This window comes from Syngnathoides biaculeatus, chromosome 1 (genome assembly GCF_019802595.1).
Source record: "Syngnathoides biaculeatus isolate LvHL_M chromosome 1, ASM1980259v1, whole genome shotgun sequence".
Classification (NCBI taxonomy): Eukaryota; Metazoa; Chordata; class Actinopteri; order Syngnathiformes; family Syngnathidae; genus Syngnathoides; species Syngnathoides biaculeatus.
Genome location: NC_084640.1, coordinates 10,798,102 through 10,816,462, shown reverse-complemented (window position 1 = coordinate 10,816,462; position 18,361 = coordinate 10,798,102). Strand labels below are relative to the sequence as shown.

The 18,361-nt window shown below is 43.0% G+C and overlaps 2 protein-coding genes across 7 annotated transcripts in view; one reads left to right on the top strand and one right to left on the bottom strand.

The window, feature by feature from the left end:
* The first annotated feature begins 507 nt into the window (after nt 1-507).
* On the top strand, nt 508-5,278 carry LOC133498616 (transmembrane protein 54-like). 2 transcript variants are annotated; one of them, XM_061815709.1, is made up of 5 exons: nt 508-658; nt 1,563-1,759; nt 2,125-2,184; nt 3,059-3,250; nt 4,589-5,278. In XM_061815709.1, exons 2-5 carry the CDS (start codon nt 1,601-1,603, stop codon nt 5,177-5,179), a joined length of 1,002 nt encoding a protein of 333 aa, XP_061671693.1. In that variant the 5' UTR covers nt 508-658; nt 1,563-1,600; the 3' UTR covers nt 5,180-5,278. The 2 variants fall into 2 exon arrangements, with proteins under 2 accessions (XP_061671693.1, XP_061671686.1); XM_061815702.1 differs by lacking the exon at nt 508-658 and adding an exon at nt 665-971.
* An 845-nt stretch (nt 5,279-6,123) lies between these two features.
* LOC133498585 (hippocalcin-like protein 1) overlaps nt 6,124-18,361 on the bottom strand; it is a 26,527-nt gene continuing 14,289 nt past the window's right edge. For all 5 annotated transcript variants that reach the window (XM_061815614.1, XM_061815633.1, XM_061815624.1 and 2 more), the window contains 4 exons: nt 13,590-13,821; nt 12,047-12,328; nt 9,879-9,984; nt 6,124-9,632 (listed from right to left, as the gene is read on the bottom strand). In XM_061815614.1, coding sequence (XP_061671598.1) covers nt 9,535-9,632; nt 9,879-9,984; nt 12,047-12,328; nt 13,590-13,685 — 582 coding nt within the window. In that variant the 5' untranslated portion in view covers nt 13,686-13,821 and the 3' untranslated portion in view covers nt 6,124-9,534. The remainder of the gene's footprint in view (nt 9,633-9,878; nt 9,985-12,046; nt 12,329-13,589; nt 13,822-18,361) is intronic.

Here is an 18,361-nt window from a genome sequence, read left to right as displayed (position 1 = left end):
ATTAATGGTCTCAATGAAAATACCCCAAACCATCCACTCGATGGCGCTAAAGGTACACTGTTTTGTGAGGCGCATCGTATATTATTTGAAATAATTTTAATAATAACAACATTGGATCCAAAAACTATATCCTGCATTTCAATAATGTCGATAAAGTGATAAAATATTAACCTTGAAAATATAATATTTATTTCTGATTATTTAAAAACACGAAAGAAAATCATACTTGAAAAAAAAAACTAGTAAAATAATTAAATAATTGATATGATTAAAAATAAAAAATTTTCAAATTGTTTCCAAAAACAAATATAACCAGTGTGATGGAAAAGAAAAATAAAATTAAAAAAGCTCATTTATTTGGGTTATATCATTCTGAACATGACATTGAATTGGTCGCAAAGTACAGCCCAGCTGCGATTGATTCAATGCTTTGAGAATTTGAAAAAAAATCCCTCACTCGGAAGTAGTATAACAAGAACTTATTATTATTAACAAGAAACAACTATTTTAGCAGTTTTTTGACTTTCATTAGATTGTAACCAGCTTTTGAAACGTAAACAATAGTAAAAAGACAGGTGTGGCATCCACGGGAACGCCTCTGCTCACCTGTGACTTAATTAAAACCCAACACTGACGAATTACCATGTTGACTTTCAAGGTAAAACTATGGCTTTCATTGAGACTTAATAAACCACAGTGAAACCATTAGTTACTTCACGCCCAGCTATGTATTAATGTAGCAACTGTAATTAAACATTTTAGTGCTGACAAAAATCTCTGTACAGTTTTAAATACCCATTCTGAATGGGTAGAATGTTTTACTTTGAAGTTCTGTCGACGTTCTTGCGTTGCCAGATTGGCGTGTGTGACTTGTTTGGCTGGACGTTGGGAGACACGCTGCCTTTCTTTTAACGCTTAAACCTGTGAGTTAATATAACCGAATGGTGACCTGATAGAGATGGCCAAAACAGGTATTTAATGTGTTTTATATTTGTTTCATATGCGCAATGTATGAAAAGTTGATAAAAAGTTGACTGGGTGTGGCGGTGGTTCGGCTGGAGGGGCTAAAGTTTGTGGGAACAAATGCAGTCTTTAAATAATGTAAAGCCAATAAAGTATAGCTCAGTGAAAGGTTACATTTATAGAGACGAGAAATACTGTAAATAATACAGGTGTGGGTGTATTTTTACATCCACAAGGTGGAACTACTGTATTTGCTGATGCAGAAATATATGCTTTATTCATGACACAACAACTGGCAACCCAATAAAAATTAAACCGCAAAATATATTGGTTCCTGAAATTAATGTGGTCAACAAACCAGAAAGAATACATTTGGTCCAGGTGAGGTTTTATAAGTTTTGTCCTCTACATCATGTTGTCCTGTACTTTTTAATTCACGTCATTACAAGCTGACAGTTGGATCATTAATGATTAATAAGAGTGACATTTCTGTGTTTGACCTGGCTCGCGTGTCTCCGGTCGATACAACAGCGGGACGTTGAACCGGGGACGCCGCCGCCGCCGACTGAACGCTATGCGAACGTTGCTTTTCTCCGCAGGGGTGTGTTGCGCCAGCCTGGAGGAGCCCAAGGCCCTGATGAAGATGGGCCTCAGCATGGTGCTGGTGGGCCACGTCAACTTCCTGCTGGGGGCTCTGGTGCACGGTGTGGTGCTCCGGCACATCAACCTCCACAAGCAGGCCCGCGCCATGGAGTACGCCATCTCCAATGTGGTGGCTCTCACGTCTGGACTAGTGGTGAGTGTTTTCTGTCAACACGTTATCTGTTTTGGTGAATTGCTGTTAATTTTCTCCGTTCACGAACATGTGAGAGTTAACACCGAGCCCGTTTGAACCCTGTTGCTTGCCCAAACAGCACCATCTTAAAAGCATTGCTTGACATTCACACCCACCTTCTCTGCCATTTAGAGTTACCTATGAAATGCATTTTTAAGATGCTTTAAAAATGCAGTAGTAGCAATGACTCATTGTTCATCATGTGGCTGAATTTTTTTTTCAATGGATTATTGCAACAGTTCCATTCCTATTTTTACCTTTGCTCTCCTTCATGTTCATGAAACATTGATCCAACTTTCATTTATTTGTATTTGTTGTTACTGCAGGGAATCGTCGTTGGGATTCTCGGTATTGTCCTGTCGAAAAACAAGAAAAGCAGAGGTCTGGTGAGTTGTGTGGGTCGATATTTGATTGGTCTCAAAATGAAAAATGTCGACTGAAATTGTCCTTAATAAAGCCCTTCCTGTTTGCCTTTTGTTGGTTTGCACCAGTGGCAACTACGCCTTGCTGCGCTATCAGCCGCCTGGCATCTCCCTTGTTAATCACGCAGCTGTCATGGAGCTCTGATATTATAATTGATAATTGGATCTCCTAAAAATAACAGTGTAAAAATGCTATCCGATGATAACTCGCCGCATAAAGCCAGACTAATAAACATACAGAGGAGCATATCTGCTGGTTGACAGAAATTATGTCAACACCATTTGTCCAAGAGTAAATAAAATTAGTTCATTTTAAATGAGTGTACTAACTAACTAACAGACTAACGTAATTTCCGGCCAATAAGTCGCAACTTTTTTTTCACACGCTTTCAACCCTGCTGCTTTTGCGGTGATGCGGCTAATTTATCCCTTTTTTTCACCAACGGCTGCAAGTGGGCATTCAAGCGGAAAAGTTAAGCGTTAGACCGGTGGAATGCTTGTGCCGAGGAAGTGACTTTTACCGGTCTGGCCTTGTTAGCGCACGCGGCGCTAGCGTTAGCGTGGCGGTGCTAGCGGTAAAGTCTCTGTGTACTATGTAAATATGTAAATATCTCATGTTTCAATGTGAGGGCACTTGCGGTTTTTACCCAGCTGCAGCGTATGTAGGTACCAAATGGTATTTCCTTTACAAATATACTGGGGGAGGCTTATAACCAGGTGCGCTCTGTAGGCCGGGAATTACAGTAATTAACTAACATCAGTATTGTCACCGAAACGCAAGTTTTTATTAACTGCGTTGGACTTTGCATGTGTGCATTTGTCTGTATCTTAATGACAGACGTGGTCCCTGTTCAGTGTGAGCCTGGCGTCGTCGCTCCTGGCGGCGGCGTCCGCCATCGGCCTCCTGGTGTCCGTGGTGAGGGCCATAATGCACGGCGGGCGGAGCCTGCTGACGCACTGCCGCTTCCCTGACGCCATCGGCTACTCCAGCATCACCAACGAATGTCCTTTCGACCCCACGCGCATCTATGTGAGTGTGTATGCACACACACAAACGACATTGTATCAGAATTACTCCGTACCTAATGGTTTTAGTTGCCTTCCTAAATGAACTACTTTCACATTTGAGAAACTCACTAGCTATCCAGCTAATCTAACTTGCTAGCTAGCCAAAATTGCAGGTTAGTCATATTAGCTAACTACTTTGCCAGTGTTGTTCTAGTCTTGGTAACGAATGTACTTTGAGATGACCAACTAAATGGCAAGTTTGTGTTGGGTAGAAAATGGCTGTTAGTTGGCAAGGTAGTCAAAAGGATTACCGTAATTTCCGGGCTACAAGCCGTGACTTTTTTCACACCCCTTCAACCCTGTGGTTTATGCGGCGACGCAGCTAATTTATGCAATTTTTTTCCCTAACGGCCGCAAGGGGGAGCTTGAGCGGAAAAGGTAAGAATGAGACTGGTGGAATATATGTGCCGAGGAAGTGACTTTTACCGGCCCTGTTATCGCTGCGCTAGCGTGTTACTGCTGTGTTACTGGCACGTCTCAGTGATATTTACCGGTAAGTTTTATTTTAACCTGCCTTGTTAACATTAGCGGTAGCGTTAAACTCTTTCTGTGTACCGTCTATTTTTGTAAATATCTCCCGTTTGAATGTGGGCACTTGCAGCGTTTACACAGCTGCGGCCCATGTATGTACCAAATGTTATTTCCTTTAAAAATGTAATTGGTGAGGCTTTTAACTAGGTACGCTCTGTAGGCTGGGAATTGTGGAGTTATGAATGTTTTCTACTACCGAGTTGCCACGTAAATATTTAATGCTACTAACCAAGTATTTTTGTCTAAACCCAGTGGACTGAGTTGGCTCGCAAACAAGTTGGGTATCAGACAAATTTTGTAGTCGGTTTGCAAATTGAATTAGCTAGATAATCCCAACTACAGACCTAATTAACGTGTTTTGAAGCTAACTATTTAAGTGGCTTCTTCGTTGATCAGATAGTGAACTGCTTGGATCATTAGCAGGATTAGGAAAAACAATTAATCTTCTTATTTACTAGTTTGTTATCATACAAACTAACTCGTAACATAGCTAATGCTTCTTTTTTTGTTTGTCTAATCCTTTTAATGAAGTAGTTTCTTACCCAATCACATAACTTGCATGCTAGCTTTTAAAGGAGTTGCTACTTTTAAAACGTGTTCCGCTCTAGATGTTTTATTCATGGAAGGAAACTGACATGCAGACTAGGTGTGGAGGTTGTGTGTCGCATCCACAGCCTCAATTTCGTGGATGTATGCAAGCCTCAGATTGAACCTTGCACGGCGCAGCTGCTATCTCCATCTAATAATCAGATGCTGCTTCCCCCATTAGAGCACCACTCTGATCCTTTGGGTGCCGCTCATCGTGACTTGTGGGCTCCAGCTGATCTTTTCTGCCCGCCTCTTCTCCGTTTGCGTCTCCTTCCTGGGTCTGGCCTGCCGGCCGCGAAGGAGGCGGCCCAGAGAGGCCCGAGCGGTGATCAGAGCGGTAAGGTCGCTGGAGGAACTGGATGAATCCCGTGTCAACAAAGCAAAGCGGCACGACGAAACTCCCCCTCCACTCCCCAACAAGCGCTACACCGAAGCCCCGAGAAGCTACAGTGAATCCAAAAGATCGGCGTCACAACCGGTCCGGCAACAGCGGGCCAGGCTCCCCCGCAATACCACAGGAGCCTCCCCCCCGCAGAGAGGCTGCCTCTTCGCCAGAAGCCTCGCTGGGAAAGCTCGCCGAGGCCCGACGCCCCACAAGGGAGCCAGCGGCGGCCTCCGGAACAACGCCACCTGCTGGAGAGGGGCGCTCTGGAACGATCCAGTTTCTGGATATAGTCTGAAGGACAAGGACTGCTTTTTATTTCACTCTGGACCTCAACTTTTACGCATTGACCACTTCATTTGGTGCACTTGCAAAATCTGTTCCCATTAAATGCGAACATTCTGTCTGCCCTTTTGTCATCGAGACTCATTCCAGTTTTTGCAGGACCTTCGGACCGAGGGCTGTACTTTTTTTTTTTATTATTTTTTTTAAACATTTGGTGCCAAAAATACAATGACATCCATTTACATTTTTTTCCATGTATCAAAAATTTTAACTTTTTTTTCCTTACACATCTCATTAGCTGTTTATGCAGGTGTTCCTAATTTTGTGGCTCATGAGTACTTCAGTGTTAATTATGGCCCTAATAGTAGATCAGGTTATCATTGATTGGATTTTGATATTTTTTTAAAAAAAATTGTGTTGAAGTGAGGCAAAATGTGGTGCAACTAGCAGAATATGAATCACATAAATTGTCCTCATTCAACAATGTGTATCAATTATGTCAAACGATACTGTACTTTGCGAGGCTGTGTCGATGCCACCATTGTGTTGGTGTGCGAGCTACTTTTAAGCCAGTATTTTATTTATTACCTTTTCAAAATAAACATTTGCGTGGCCATCTGTTTCACGTTTTTGCTTTTACAGTCATAGATCGTGACCATTGTGCGGTAATGTTTGCAGATAGTGACCTGACAGGAAGGACTGGTTGCGCGTGCACACAGATACACACACACACACAAACGGATGCACACACCCATTCGATGGAATAATTAGCAAAGTCCTTATCTTGAAATGAACTTTGTCAAACAGCTTTTTTTAAAAAATATTTTTCTGTCTTGTATTTTTTTCCCAATTGGGTGTCCAATACAAATTTAAATGGAAACTCATTCTGGGTCCCAATCCACAGTTCTGGAAACCCCACCTTTGTCTGTTTAAAAAAATCTTATTTGTTCCAAGACCAAAGCAAAATCCGTTTTAAAAGACGCCAAGAACGACTTACTAGTTTACATCCTAGTTTTATTTAGAACCAGAAATAACAGAAGAGTCCACACACGTGCAGTTTTGAAACAAGTATATCTATATTGGTAATTCAGGACCAATAGAACAAATCCTCACATGATTTATTGGTCATGCAACAAAACAAACAAAAAAAAGTTAGGAAGGGTGCAGTGGTTCGATCAGAAGGAAGAAAGACTTCATTCAGCACAAGATCAATTCATGTGAGGCAGTGAGAACAGAAAACCGTGTTGTTCCTTATCCTACCAGCAGGTGGCAGTGACGCTACAGAGTCCCCACAAGATCGGAAACTCCAATTCAGACCTGATCTGGCACTGCTTGGACTTACCACAAATTCAGGTTGAGCAAGTTAAGTGTCGGACTTCGGCAATACAAAAAACAGGCACATACAATATGCTATTATGCGAAATAATGGACATGTTTCAACCATAATGGATATTTTTTTTCAAATTAGTTTTCATGATTTTAAATGGTTAAACTATTCATATACCAAACACTGTTTTCGTGATAGAATCAAAGCACACTTGACACGAAAGTGAAGAGCTAAAGCTTTTTTTTTTCTCCCTCAGTTGTTTTGATTGTGTTCGCTCTACCGCAGTCAGATACCCACAACATGGGTGGGGGTAGTATCGTACAATCTAATAAAATAAAAATTATTAGGGCAACACTGAGAAAAAGTCAAATTCCAAGGCTGAAGTATTAATGTTATAAGAATTCATAAAAATGCTACATCGTGTGAACAAAGTTGTAATGTTACACTTAATCTGGCCTGTAAATAATAATTTTCTGAATTAAAGGTTGAAGAATAAAATCATGTTGACCAATTAGTTAAGCTCTGAAATTATGGGGAAGAAAAGTTACAAGAATTAAGTCATAATGTCATACAGTCATAAAGGTACGAGACTAATAGTCAAAGTATTATCTGATTACATTCGTAAAGTTCCAAGAAAAACGCGCATGAACAACGTAACGTCAAAAATGTTGATTTCACTTACATGAATAAAACCACATTGTTTTAAAGAAAAAAATAATTTGCAAACTTTTGACAGTATACAGTCGATGTTACTATGAAGTCAGTCATCGAAGTACATTCAGAATATTATAGTGTAGTACAATGGAATGTTAAAAGATGCACTTTACTGATAAGTCAAAGTTCCGAGAATGAAGTCGTATATTTACATCTTCATTGTCACATTTCTGGTTAAATTCAATTGTTTTTTCATGGTTATTGGATTTTTTTCCCCCTCATAATTCCAATTTTATTTCTAGTTAATCCTATATGATTTTTTTTTTTTTTTATCAGTGTGGCCTTAATACTTCTTTGAGGCATCACGATCTTGATGATATTTATACATTACTGTTTTGCCGCTTCGCACTGAAAATGTAGTGCATTGACACCTGCAGAGTGTGATTTTTTTTCCCCCCTCTGTATGCTTACAAGCTTTTCTCTCAAATGTGGGCCTTGTTCAGGAAAGTGCGTTTGAAACACACGTCAACAATACCCGATTAGATCAATCGTAGTAAAACAACATACTGGACTAATCTGGTAAAACATGTCCCTTCGTCTTGACAAATCCAGGAGGTGATCAAAGCGTTCCGAGTGATGAACGAGCCCTTAGTGAACGACGTGTGAGCCAGAAAAACGCACAATGTGGTGCCGAGCTGTAAAAAGATACCGCCGTGCATAACAGAACTTCCCCGTCATTTTCTTTATGGGTTCATGCAGTGCCGATCAGTGACGACTATTTTCTTACAACAATAGTACTGTTAAAATGAACCTCAAGCATTCCGTACATATCGAACATGCACACACACAATCGCACTTGATATTGTGCAAACACAAAAAGTGTGCAGCTCTTTTTTTTTTAAATATCAAACGCATGATGGATATTTCACTTCAACCGGCCTTAACTTAGCATTTTCTCAATTCTCTCTGTCATTCTAAACTACATTGTAATCATAATTAATACAACAACAATAAAAATATACAAATAAAACGACATAATAGCATTGTGTACAAAACACAAATAAAAATGAACAAAGTATGACGATAAGAGCGACAGGCATGTTGGATGCCCGAAAATAGTAATTCTGTATTTTCTCAAATAGTGGCCCCCACTCATCCACGTTTCACTTAACCCAAGTCTTCAAAACAAATTCAAGTTTCACAAGTTCCCTTCACAGTATTAAAGATCATCTCACGTTGGTAGTCATGGTGACGGCGTCTTTATGACCGACGCTCAGTGGACGTTGGCGTTAACGCCCTAGTACTGCGTTGCTAACCAAATCAGCAGCACCGAACACCGCACGGAAACAATCACGGATGATCTATTGCAGCCATTCGCAACGTGTGGTGCGACAGCTCCCTCTAGTGGTAAATGAAATAATCACTGAATTAAATCTTTAACATTGCACAATGTCACGGTGGATTAAACTTCCATTCATCTATCCATTTTCTTTGCCGCTTGTCCTCGCAAGGGTCGCAGGGAGAGCTGGAGCCTATCCCAGCTGTCAACGGGTACACCCTGAACTGGTCACCACCCGATCGCAGGGCACAAAGAGACAAACAGCCGCACACACAATCACACCTAGGGGCAATTTAGAGTGTCCAAGTAATGCTGCATATTTTTGGGATGCCGGAGGAAACCCACGCAGGCACGACAAGCACATGCAAACTCCACGCAGGAGGGGTTGGGGATTGAACCCGGAACCTCAGAACTGTGAGGCCAGCTGATCCACCATGCCGCCACATATTTCAATATACCAGAAATATTCTTTACTAATATAATTCCAAAAATGTGAATATGAAGGGGTGCAGTCAAGTAATGAAATCCCCCTGGCCACTATTTGAGGAAATGCAGAACTAGTAGTTGTAATGTTAATACTAATAATAATAATAATAATAATAATAATCATGGTATCCTCCAAATAGCATCCGACATACTTAAAACAATTAAATAAATTAAATACAAATGAACGTCAAACCAACAGCGCCCCGCTAGCCCACACAAGTTACACCATGAGGCTACGCTACATAATACTGTACTGCCTTTGCAAATGGGCTTCATTTTATGATACACGTTAGACATGATATGTAAAGATATATACATGATATACACGCGTGTGCCAGATGAGTTGCCGCTCGTGTTCCAGCGGAAGCGAGCCGTTCGGGAACATGAGCCGCTCTCATCCCTACATGCCCGCACGTCCTTGGATATCAGCCGACATATACAAAAATAAACGGTAAGATGACAGTGATACGTTGCTTCTTATATTCCCTCCGTTTGCATACACGGACATGAAAAGAAAAAGATATGAGGAAAACCGTCATGCATTTATCCTCAATGAGCGTTGTCATAGCAACAGAGAGGGTTGAGGGAAAGGGGTGGTGGTGCCGAGCGGGCTTCCTGAAAGGGGGGGGGGGGGGCAGGGGGAGTTTGGGGTGTTCAGAACTGCGAGGCTGAACTGGGGTCGCACTGGAGTAGCCTGACGATGGAGGGGTCACTTTTGGCACCTTTGATGAACTCCTCCAACGACAGCTTGCCTGCAAGGGTGCATGCGCAAAGAGGAAGTTGATAGTTGAGTTTTTTTCAGTAAGTACAATTTTGTCATGAGAAATAAAACACTTTTCTGGTGGGGGGCATCGCGGGCTGGAACAGATTAATGGCCTTTCCATGCATTTCAATAGAGAAAGATGATCTGTGATGCAAATGCAGTTACAAGCGTGATAAAAGAACAAATTCAACTCATATCTCAAGGCACTGATGTATATTGGAAATTCATGCCTCACCGTCGTTATTGAGGTCCATCTGTCTGAAGATCTTATCCGTCCTCTTCTCAGGCGTGGACTCATCCTCTGGCATCTTCATGACGGAAGACACCATCTTGTAGATGGCCTGAAAACGAGCAGAGGAGAGGGAGCGGCAAGGGTTTGAGTGGCAACGGCTAGAAAAGACTCAGGGAAGTCCACGGGCACGACGCTGATAACAAGTGTCATCGGGGTGGGGGTTATTGATCCCAGGCGCCTTTGGGTCCGCTCATAAGACCGGCGCGCTCCCTCCGGTGGCATTGAATTAACCACTGCGAGGTAGCCTGAAGCACACATCTACGGTACAATCATCTTACAGAGCCATTACGACGGCTCCTGTGGGAGTACAGCGCATAAAAACAGACACTAGATCAGTGCCATGCCTCCAGACACGGTTCGTGCAAATGGGACCCTCGGAGCGCCTCGCCTTTCCTTATATTAACTCCCGAGCTGGACAACAGATGCTGTTCTTCTCACACTGGGCCAGTTCCAAGCAAAAGTGCTGTAATGTGTGGCGGACGAGGGATCCGTCGTCTCATGTCACGGTGTGCAAACTCCACACGAGTTGGGAGATAATCCCGCTATTGTGCACACTCGGGGATAAAGTCTGGTTAAATTTAACTTTCTAATCCACCAGAACAATCGCACGCATAATATAGGTGCAATATTTTAATGTGTGCTTCCTGTCTCTGGATGCTCTCCTTCAGTGAATTAAATACGGATGGGAATTTTAAAAGTTTAAAGTGCCACTGTCATGAAATGGATGATTTTTAGGACGTTATTAATGAAAAAAACACTATGGACCCATCTGTTTTTTCAGCACAAAACATGATTTTGACGCATATGGCTTTTTCCAACTCCCACCATGAAAATCCTCTTGAGGGATTTTTTTCGACAAGAAGCAGGAAGTGACGTTGGAGGCAGTAGCGCGCTGAAGCGGACTCGTTTGTTTCTATTAGTTTTACCTCCCGGAAGGTAGCTCCTTGTTCCTTCATGTAGCCAAAATGCCGGCTCGTTGCGTTGTTGGATATTGCTCGACCACTTGGGAGGATGGATTTACCCTTCATAAGTTTCCAAGAGCCCCGGTTTGTCGTGAAAATTTGATTGCACAGGTGCAAAGGGCGAGAGCTTTGTGGGTTCCAAATGACAGGTAGGTGTGTATACAGCTACTAAAAAAAACAATAGTTTGGGGGTGGGGGGGGGACCACGTAATCCGTCTCTCTGTACGCGTATGACAGCGGTGCTAACTGTATCGATGTGTGCGTCGGACGGCTTCTGCGTCGGGCTCGCCGGCGAAGGCTTCCACATCATGCCTTGTGGACGAGCACAGCTTTGGCCAGGCTGGCTATTACATACTGTCTAGGAATCTGTTGTTAGTTAGAAGTGATCCGAAACAATCGGGTAATGTTGCGCCGGACACTTCACTCGATTGTGAGATGGTCTCTTCTTCGAAAAGAGCTTCCATGTCTGAAGGGGCGTGTCCCACAGTGGGGGCCACAGTGTGTTTTCAATGGCGAATGTCCGGGATGACGTCATGGGCAGTAGATGCAGCCAATATGGCGACCACTTGGATGCTGAATGACACTTCCGCAACTTTGAGCATTTATTTTTTTCGTATAGACATTGAAGTGAAAAATGTTATTGTAATGTATTTTTCATTTCAATATCTATTTTACAATGTTCATAGGGATGACACTTGACCTTCGACTGGAATATGTATGATTAAATACTGTATGTATGAACATGAGCAAAAATTCACAAGTTTAACCTAGATTTGTATTCCCTAATTAAAGTAAGTCTATAAATAGCTTCATAAATACATAACATAATGTTCACTATTCTGTATCAAAATAACAATATATTACAGCACAATAGGAATATAATAATTAATTTAAAAATAATAATAAAACTATCCTAGTTTTAAAGAAATCTTTCAAATGTGTCCCTTATGAAATGAAGACCAGAACGGGGCCAAATCGATTAATTGAACAATCATCATAATATCGGAATGGATTCCAAACATATTTGATCTGAGTAAGATGTCCACACAGGCGCCGGCCGTCCCGTGACCCTTATGAGGATAAGCAGCTTGGATAATGGATGGATGGATATTACGTCCAGTACATGTAGAGTATGTCAAAGTGCGTCACCTGTACAATCTCCAGCATCTCCTCGCGGCTGATGTAGCCGTTGCCGTCCAGGTCGTACATGCTGAAGGCCCACTTGAGCTTCTGCTCCAGCTTGCCCCGCGACGTCACGCTCAGTGCGATGATGAACTCCCGGAAGTCAATAGTGCCGTCGCCGTTGGTGTCGAAGGTCCGGAAGACGTGCTCGGCGAATTTGGACGCGTCGCCGTACGGGAAGAAGTTGGCGTAGATCTTCTTGAACTCCTCCACGTTCAACGTTCCGCTGGGGCAGTCCTTGAGGAAACCCTGCGCGGGATGAAAAAGCGCAACGGTACAAACAACATGAAGCGTCTCTAAATTGTCTGCATGATTGCAAATGTAAACTCTTCCAACTATAGTTATGAAAAAGATAATTCAAGTAAATCTGGCTTCATGTGGAAAGGCCAAAGGCAATTTCAAATTATTTTCAAAAGGTATATTTGATCAAGAAACTGTAGGGAAGTAAAGGTAATGTCATGCGAGTGACGTATTTTTACAGTACTCAACTGCAGATGGGTGTGACCTAAATGGTAAAACAGTTTTGCAATTTATGTCAGAAGTCACATTGTAGTTTAAAGCAAAATATCAGGGAGAAATGTGGACTAGGGGTAAATAATAAATTACATAAATATTTGGCAGGTGCTGCTGTTTTGGTTAGCAACCAAATTCAAATGGTCTCAGCAACTATTTGATAAATGCCTGTGAACTGACACAAATTTTCCCATTTCTTTTTTTTTTTCCCCCTGATTTGAAAAGTCTCGCTCTAACCTGTGGCCATGGGGTTCAGGAGCTTTACAGAAAGTATGCCTGAAGAGCCCCCCCACAAAAAAAATGTCAAGCAAAAAGAACAAAGGGACCTGAGGTAGCTGAGAGGATTCAGACGTGTTGGAGAATTTTTGCTCTACAGGTACTTTCATTTTTTTATTTTTATTTGATTTGTAGATTCCAATAAATTCAATTTCAAACCAACAAATTTGATTGCATAGCGGCAGAGCGCAGTCGGAATCTATTTAAAACCGTGAACCGCCGACACTTACTATTCACGGGCGGACACCATCTGCGGGAGGCGCGCTGGTGTCACTGGGGCCGAGGTCAAAGGTGAGCGAGGTGGCGGATTTATCGGCGACAGCTGTTCCGCGCGCAGCTGTGAGCTCGAGCGCTAATGTATGCGGGTCCAATTCCCGCATATGGCATATATAAGCGTCTCATATGCACATAGGAGTCACGGGGTCAGGTCAGCGTGCCACCAGTGGATTAAAACCACAGATTTATTATTATTATTATTTTTTTGTTGTTAAATAATGCCAACGTTGATGGGTATGCTACTTCAAATTAGGATTGTTCGACACTGCACTCGGCTGATTTTCCACCATAGTGATATTGTGCATTTAGTTCCCTTGGACAGATTTAACAGAAAGGGGCTCATCCTATTATGTAAGCATCATCATTTATTTATTTGAGTGTCCAAGCTGTTTGTGTGTGTGTGTGTGTGTGTGTGTGTTTGTGGGGGGTGGGGGTGGGGGCTTACCTTGTACCACTCCTGCAGCTCATGGTCAGAGAACTCCGTGTTCTCCCTCAGGTCCTGCAGCATCTCTGGCCTCAGCTTGCTGTTCTGTTTCCCCATGGCGACGGCTCGGGCAAAGAGGTGCGTGCCCTTCTTTTTTTTTTTTTTTTTTTTTAGGGTGGGGGTTGGGGCGAGGGAGACGAGGGGGCTCGACAACGACAGCAAACTCGACAACTGTTCGGGTCGCTGTTCACACCTGCCAATCACACACAGGAGCGAGCATACAGCAGGTCAGTATTAGTTATGATCACGTGCTTTTAATCAATTTGTTGAAGCACTTTAGCAGGACGTCGTAAACGGCTATCAAAATTGTGAACGTGACCAATGGACAACTCTCAAAATAGTGTGCCATATCTTGTTTTAAAAGTCTTTACGAGTGTGTAATTACGACTTACTTATAGATACATTCATTTAAAAAATAATGTATGAACATTCAATAAAGTTGCCATTAACTAGTTGAGACGTTAATTAAGTTAATTAAGACGCCGCATTGTCTGAGTGAAAAGCAGTGCCTTAGTGCCAAGGAACTAAGTTGAAATGATAGGGAGGAGTTTCTACTGGACAGGTCCAAGCCCTGCCTACTTTTAAAGTAATGCTTTGGCACCATCCGTGGCATCTATAGGCAATTTCTAAACCTTTTTTTTTTTGAAGGTGTCAATTACTTGCTGGGCGGCACGATGGCTCAGCTAGTAAACCTTTGCCCTTACAGTTCTGAGGTCCCAGGTTCAACCCCCGGCCCACCTACATGACTTTTCTCCGGACACTCCGGTTTCCTCCCACATCCCCCAAAACATGCAACATTAATTGGACACTCTAAATTGCCCATAGGTGTGATTATGAGTGGCTGTTTGTCTCCATGTGCCCTGCGATTGACCCCGTTGACAGCTGGGATAGGCTCCAGCACTCCCCGCGGCCCTCGTGAGGATAAGCGGTGAGGAAAATGGCTGGAATTACTTGCCGAGTATTACTTTAGTCACTATTACGTAGTACATAGTCATAGATCCAAGATGAGACGTTGACAATCACTTTGTTTGCGTATCAAAATGAGATCCCACTACCGAACTCCACCTAATCCGCTCGACACAGGATGTTACAAAACACACTAAACGGCGGCATCACATTTACAAAACATGAATACAAATAATCCCCGAGGCCTTAATGACGTCACACGTCCATACACACAAAGTACTGATCACATCGACGGTGGCCAGATGTGTTGGTGTGTCAAGTCAGCGACGTGCTGCGATGTGCGTGCAGTTCTTAATCCGCCTGACCCACAAATCGCACATTTCCACGGATGTGACAAAACTATACGGCGCTCGTGAAAGTCTCCACTCGCACGGATGTTAATATCACAACTGCTATCATTTAGTGTCATGGTAACGCTCCCAAATAGACGCTTTGACCCATTCAAGTGAATAAACACCCTGGGCTACTATTTTGCAGAACTACAGCAGGGAAAAAATGACAAAACAAGCACAACAACCCCCAAAAAATTGCACTGTTAAATCTACGATGAATGCATATTTGTTGAAAATATTTTCCCGTGGGAACACAGCAGCTTCGGTTCCATTTATTCTTAATGACAGCTGTGCATTAACACACTTAAGCACGTCACGCGCGCCGGACGGCGCAGGTCTTAACCCGCGCACCTTGAATGCCCGTTCTGCCGGCTAATAAAATGATATAATGTGCATATTAAGTCACTCAGCGGGCGAGGCGTCAGGCGGAAAGGCTCGACGTTGATGCTTGTCGGCATTTATCAAAGCACCGAGGAGGGCGCACCGGGCATCAATTATGATTTATTGGCACTTTGCCCTCTCGGATCTTAACTGCGCTTTGGCTCTGTATGATTTACCGGTCTCACAAGAAATATAATTATCCTTTAGACCCTGAACCAGTAGCATAGTATTTCCAAGTAGCAGCGTTCCACGCAATCTGAAAGTTTTTTTTTTCATTATTATTATTTTTTTTTTTGGGGAAGAGAACCAGACGTCTGCTTGGCTTAATTGTACCAGCAAAAGTCTTCTTCATGCGTCCTCATTAAAAGTTTCCAGTCAAAACACAAAAACTCTCACAGATGACTTTCGATTTAATTGACTTAAAGAGCAACTTCTACTTCATCATGCGCCACTTACTGGTAATCATGAATAATGATTGTAAAAAAAAAAAAAAACAAATCAATTGGAGCCACAGCAGGACGCACTTGCTATGCGTTACACCGATTTTAATTTTTACAATCCGTGACCACAGAATTAAGATTTAGTTGTGCTCCTGTCTCGCGTTTGACAGTGATTGCTTTGCTTTGATTATTGATCGACTCTCGCATGGATAATGTGACCAATTTCGGTGCCGTGCGAGCTGGCAAAAGCGAGACTTTTCAATACAAACCGGTAGGTGCATATTTGAAACAATTCATGTTCTTCTTTTTGTGCATGTTTGTTTGCTTGCTTTAGCATCTTGGCTGTTCAGAATTCAAGATGGTGGCCCAAGGAGGTGTTTGATTCTGACAGAAAAGCCTTCAAAGTGCAAATCACACAAAAAGTGACAAACATCCCACAGCCACAACCCTCCATTTGCTCCACTCACAGACATTTTCACACTTCTTCTACTTCTTCTTCTTCTTTGGACTTACGGAAAGCTCGCCATATGCTGCGGCTCCCGCTATCTCGTCGCGTTTCTCTCCTCGCCGGCCTTGGCCGGTCACGCTAATCCCGGAGCCCGCTTCCAATCCTCCGCGCTGCCTCTTAATCGTTCATCTCTCCATCCCTGAGCCACAAAGCTCTAATCTGACTCTCCGGTCCAAGTGTCTCTCCGCGGCGGCTCGCTTGTCGGTAGCCAACGCTGAGGCTTCGTTGGAAAAATCGACGCACACGGGCGCACGCGTGCAAAGACTTGAACATCTGCTCCGGAGAGTTCTAAACGGGTCAGTGACATTGGCACTTGTGACTTGTTTTTGAAATGTGAAAAAAAAAACCCATATAGATAGGGTCATGATGTCATCGGGGTTCACCTTTTCATTGAGATAAGTTCTTGGGATTGTTTCAAAGTCCCCCTTGAACATAGTTACCTGGAAGAGTATCAGTATGATAAAAAAAAAAAAACTTACAAAAATGACATTTTGAAATAATTGATTTTTTTTGTGTATGTACCGTAATTCCCGGCCTACAGAGCGCACCTGGTTATAAGCCTCACCCAGTTCATTTGTAAAGGAAATACCATTTGGTACATGCATACGCCGGAGCAGTGTAAAGCCGCAAGTACACACGTTAAAACTTACATTGAAACACGAGATATTTACAAAGAAAGATGATACACAGAGTTTACTGCTACCGCCGCCGCACTAACGCTAACACTAGCGCTCGCACCGGTTAAAAAAAACATACTGGTAAAAATCACAGAGAAACGGCAGTAACACGCTAACGCAGCGCTAACAGGGCCGGACAGGTAAAAGTCACTTCCTTGGCACATATATTCCACCAGCCTCACTCTTTCCTTTTCCACCCGAGGGTCCCCTTGCGGCCGTTAGAAAAAAATGCACAAATGAACCGCATCACCGCATAAACTGCAGGGTTGAAAAGGTGTGAAAAAAAGTTCCGGTTCATAAGCCGGAAATTACGGTATTTTGGGTCTCCCCCCCCCACCCCCCTCCCTCTAATGCACTTGCGCTATTTAGTGAAGTGGACAAGCGACCAAACACAGATAAAAAATTAAAACACTCGCAAGGAGCATAGAGCCTACGTTGAAAACGGCCAATCAGACATTTTGATGTCGCTGTATTTCTTAATTAAAAACACGGAATAAAACAATTATGGTATTTTTGGGGGGGCTGGAGTGGATTAATGGCATTTCAATTCATATCAGCTTGGGGGAAAAATTGAATAAATTCAAATCGTATGTGGAGTTGAAACTGTATTTTATGTCCCCAAGAGCGAGAAGAACTTTCAAGCACATCAGTGGAAAGTCATTCCAGACTACCATATTACTCATTTACTCCTCTTTCCGAGAGAACTCGAAGCAAGTTGAGTCGTGTCCTCTCGCGCGGAGTCAAAATGATTTCTGTGGGCAGCGGTGAGAAATGGCAGATATTAAAGCGTATCGACTGCGGGTAGGAGTTTTATTATACCGCGCGTTACCGCGCGATGGCCCAGACGTCAGCTCCGGTAGACCGAGTCGTGGCGGCGGCGAGCAAATTGAGATGGAGAGTGGAGGGATCGGGGGAAGCCAGATGAATGTGAACTTTGATGAAGCACAAAAAATAAACAGAATGTGAAGCAAGCAAAATATCAGTTCTTAGGAATGAGAGATGGGGGGGGGGGGGGTGTCTCCAAAGCAGACCGAGCTGGTGCCACGTGAAAAGCAACCCCGACAGGCGCCATTGATACCGCTCTTTGTCTACCAACGCCACCCGAGACGACAAAACCTTTCATCCATATTTTTTTTTGTCCCTCCTCCCCGCTTGCAATTTCACATCATCTCTCCTGCGTCATTTTTCATACTGCGTCACACCGGAAGGAGGCGACCGCCCGCCATCGTCCGCCTTCTTGATGACCGTAATTATACCCGCTGCTCAGGCAATTTGGTCCGCCCGTGTGTAATGGCGGCCGTCTGAAAAGCGATGATGTCGATACTCGGGCCTTTCCTTTGCTGCAATAACCCTCAAAATTGACTGCAACTTCCCTAAACGGTGACTTCACTACGAGCCACATCAAAGTTACGGTTTCCCATTTTCCCAT

Coding starts and splice junctions, on each gene's coding strand:
- LOC133498616 (XM_061815702.1), top strand. Junction 2,185..3,058: donor ACAAGAAAAGCAGAGGTCTG/GTGAGTTGTGTG, acceptor TCTTAATGACAG/ACGTGGTCCCTGTTCAGTGT. Junction 3,251..4,588: donor TCGACCCCACGCGCATCTAT/GTGAGTGTGTAT, acceptor TTCCCCCATTAG/AGCACCACTCTGATCCTTTG.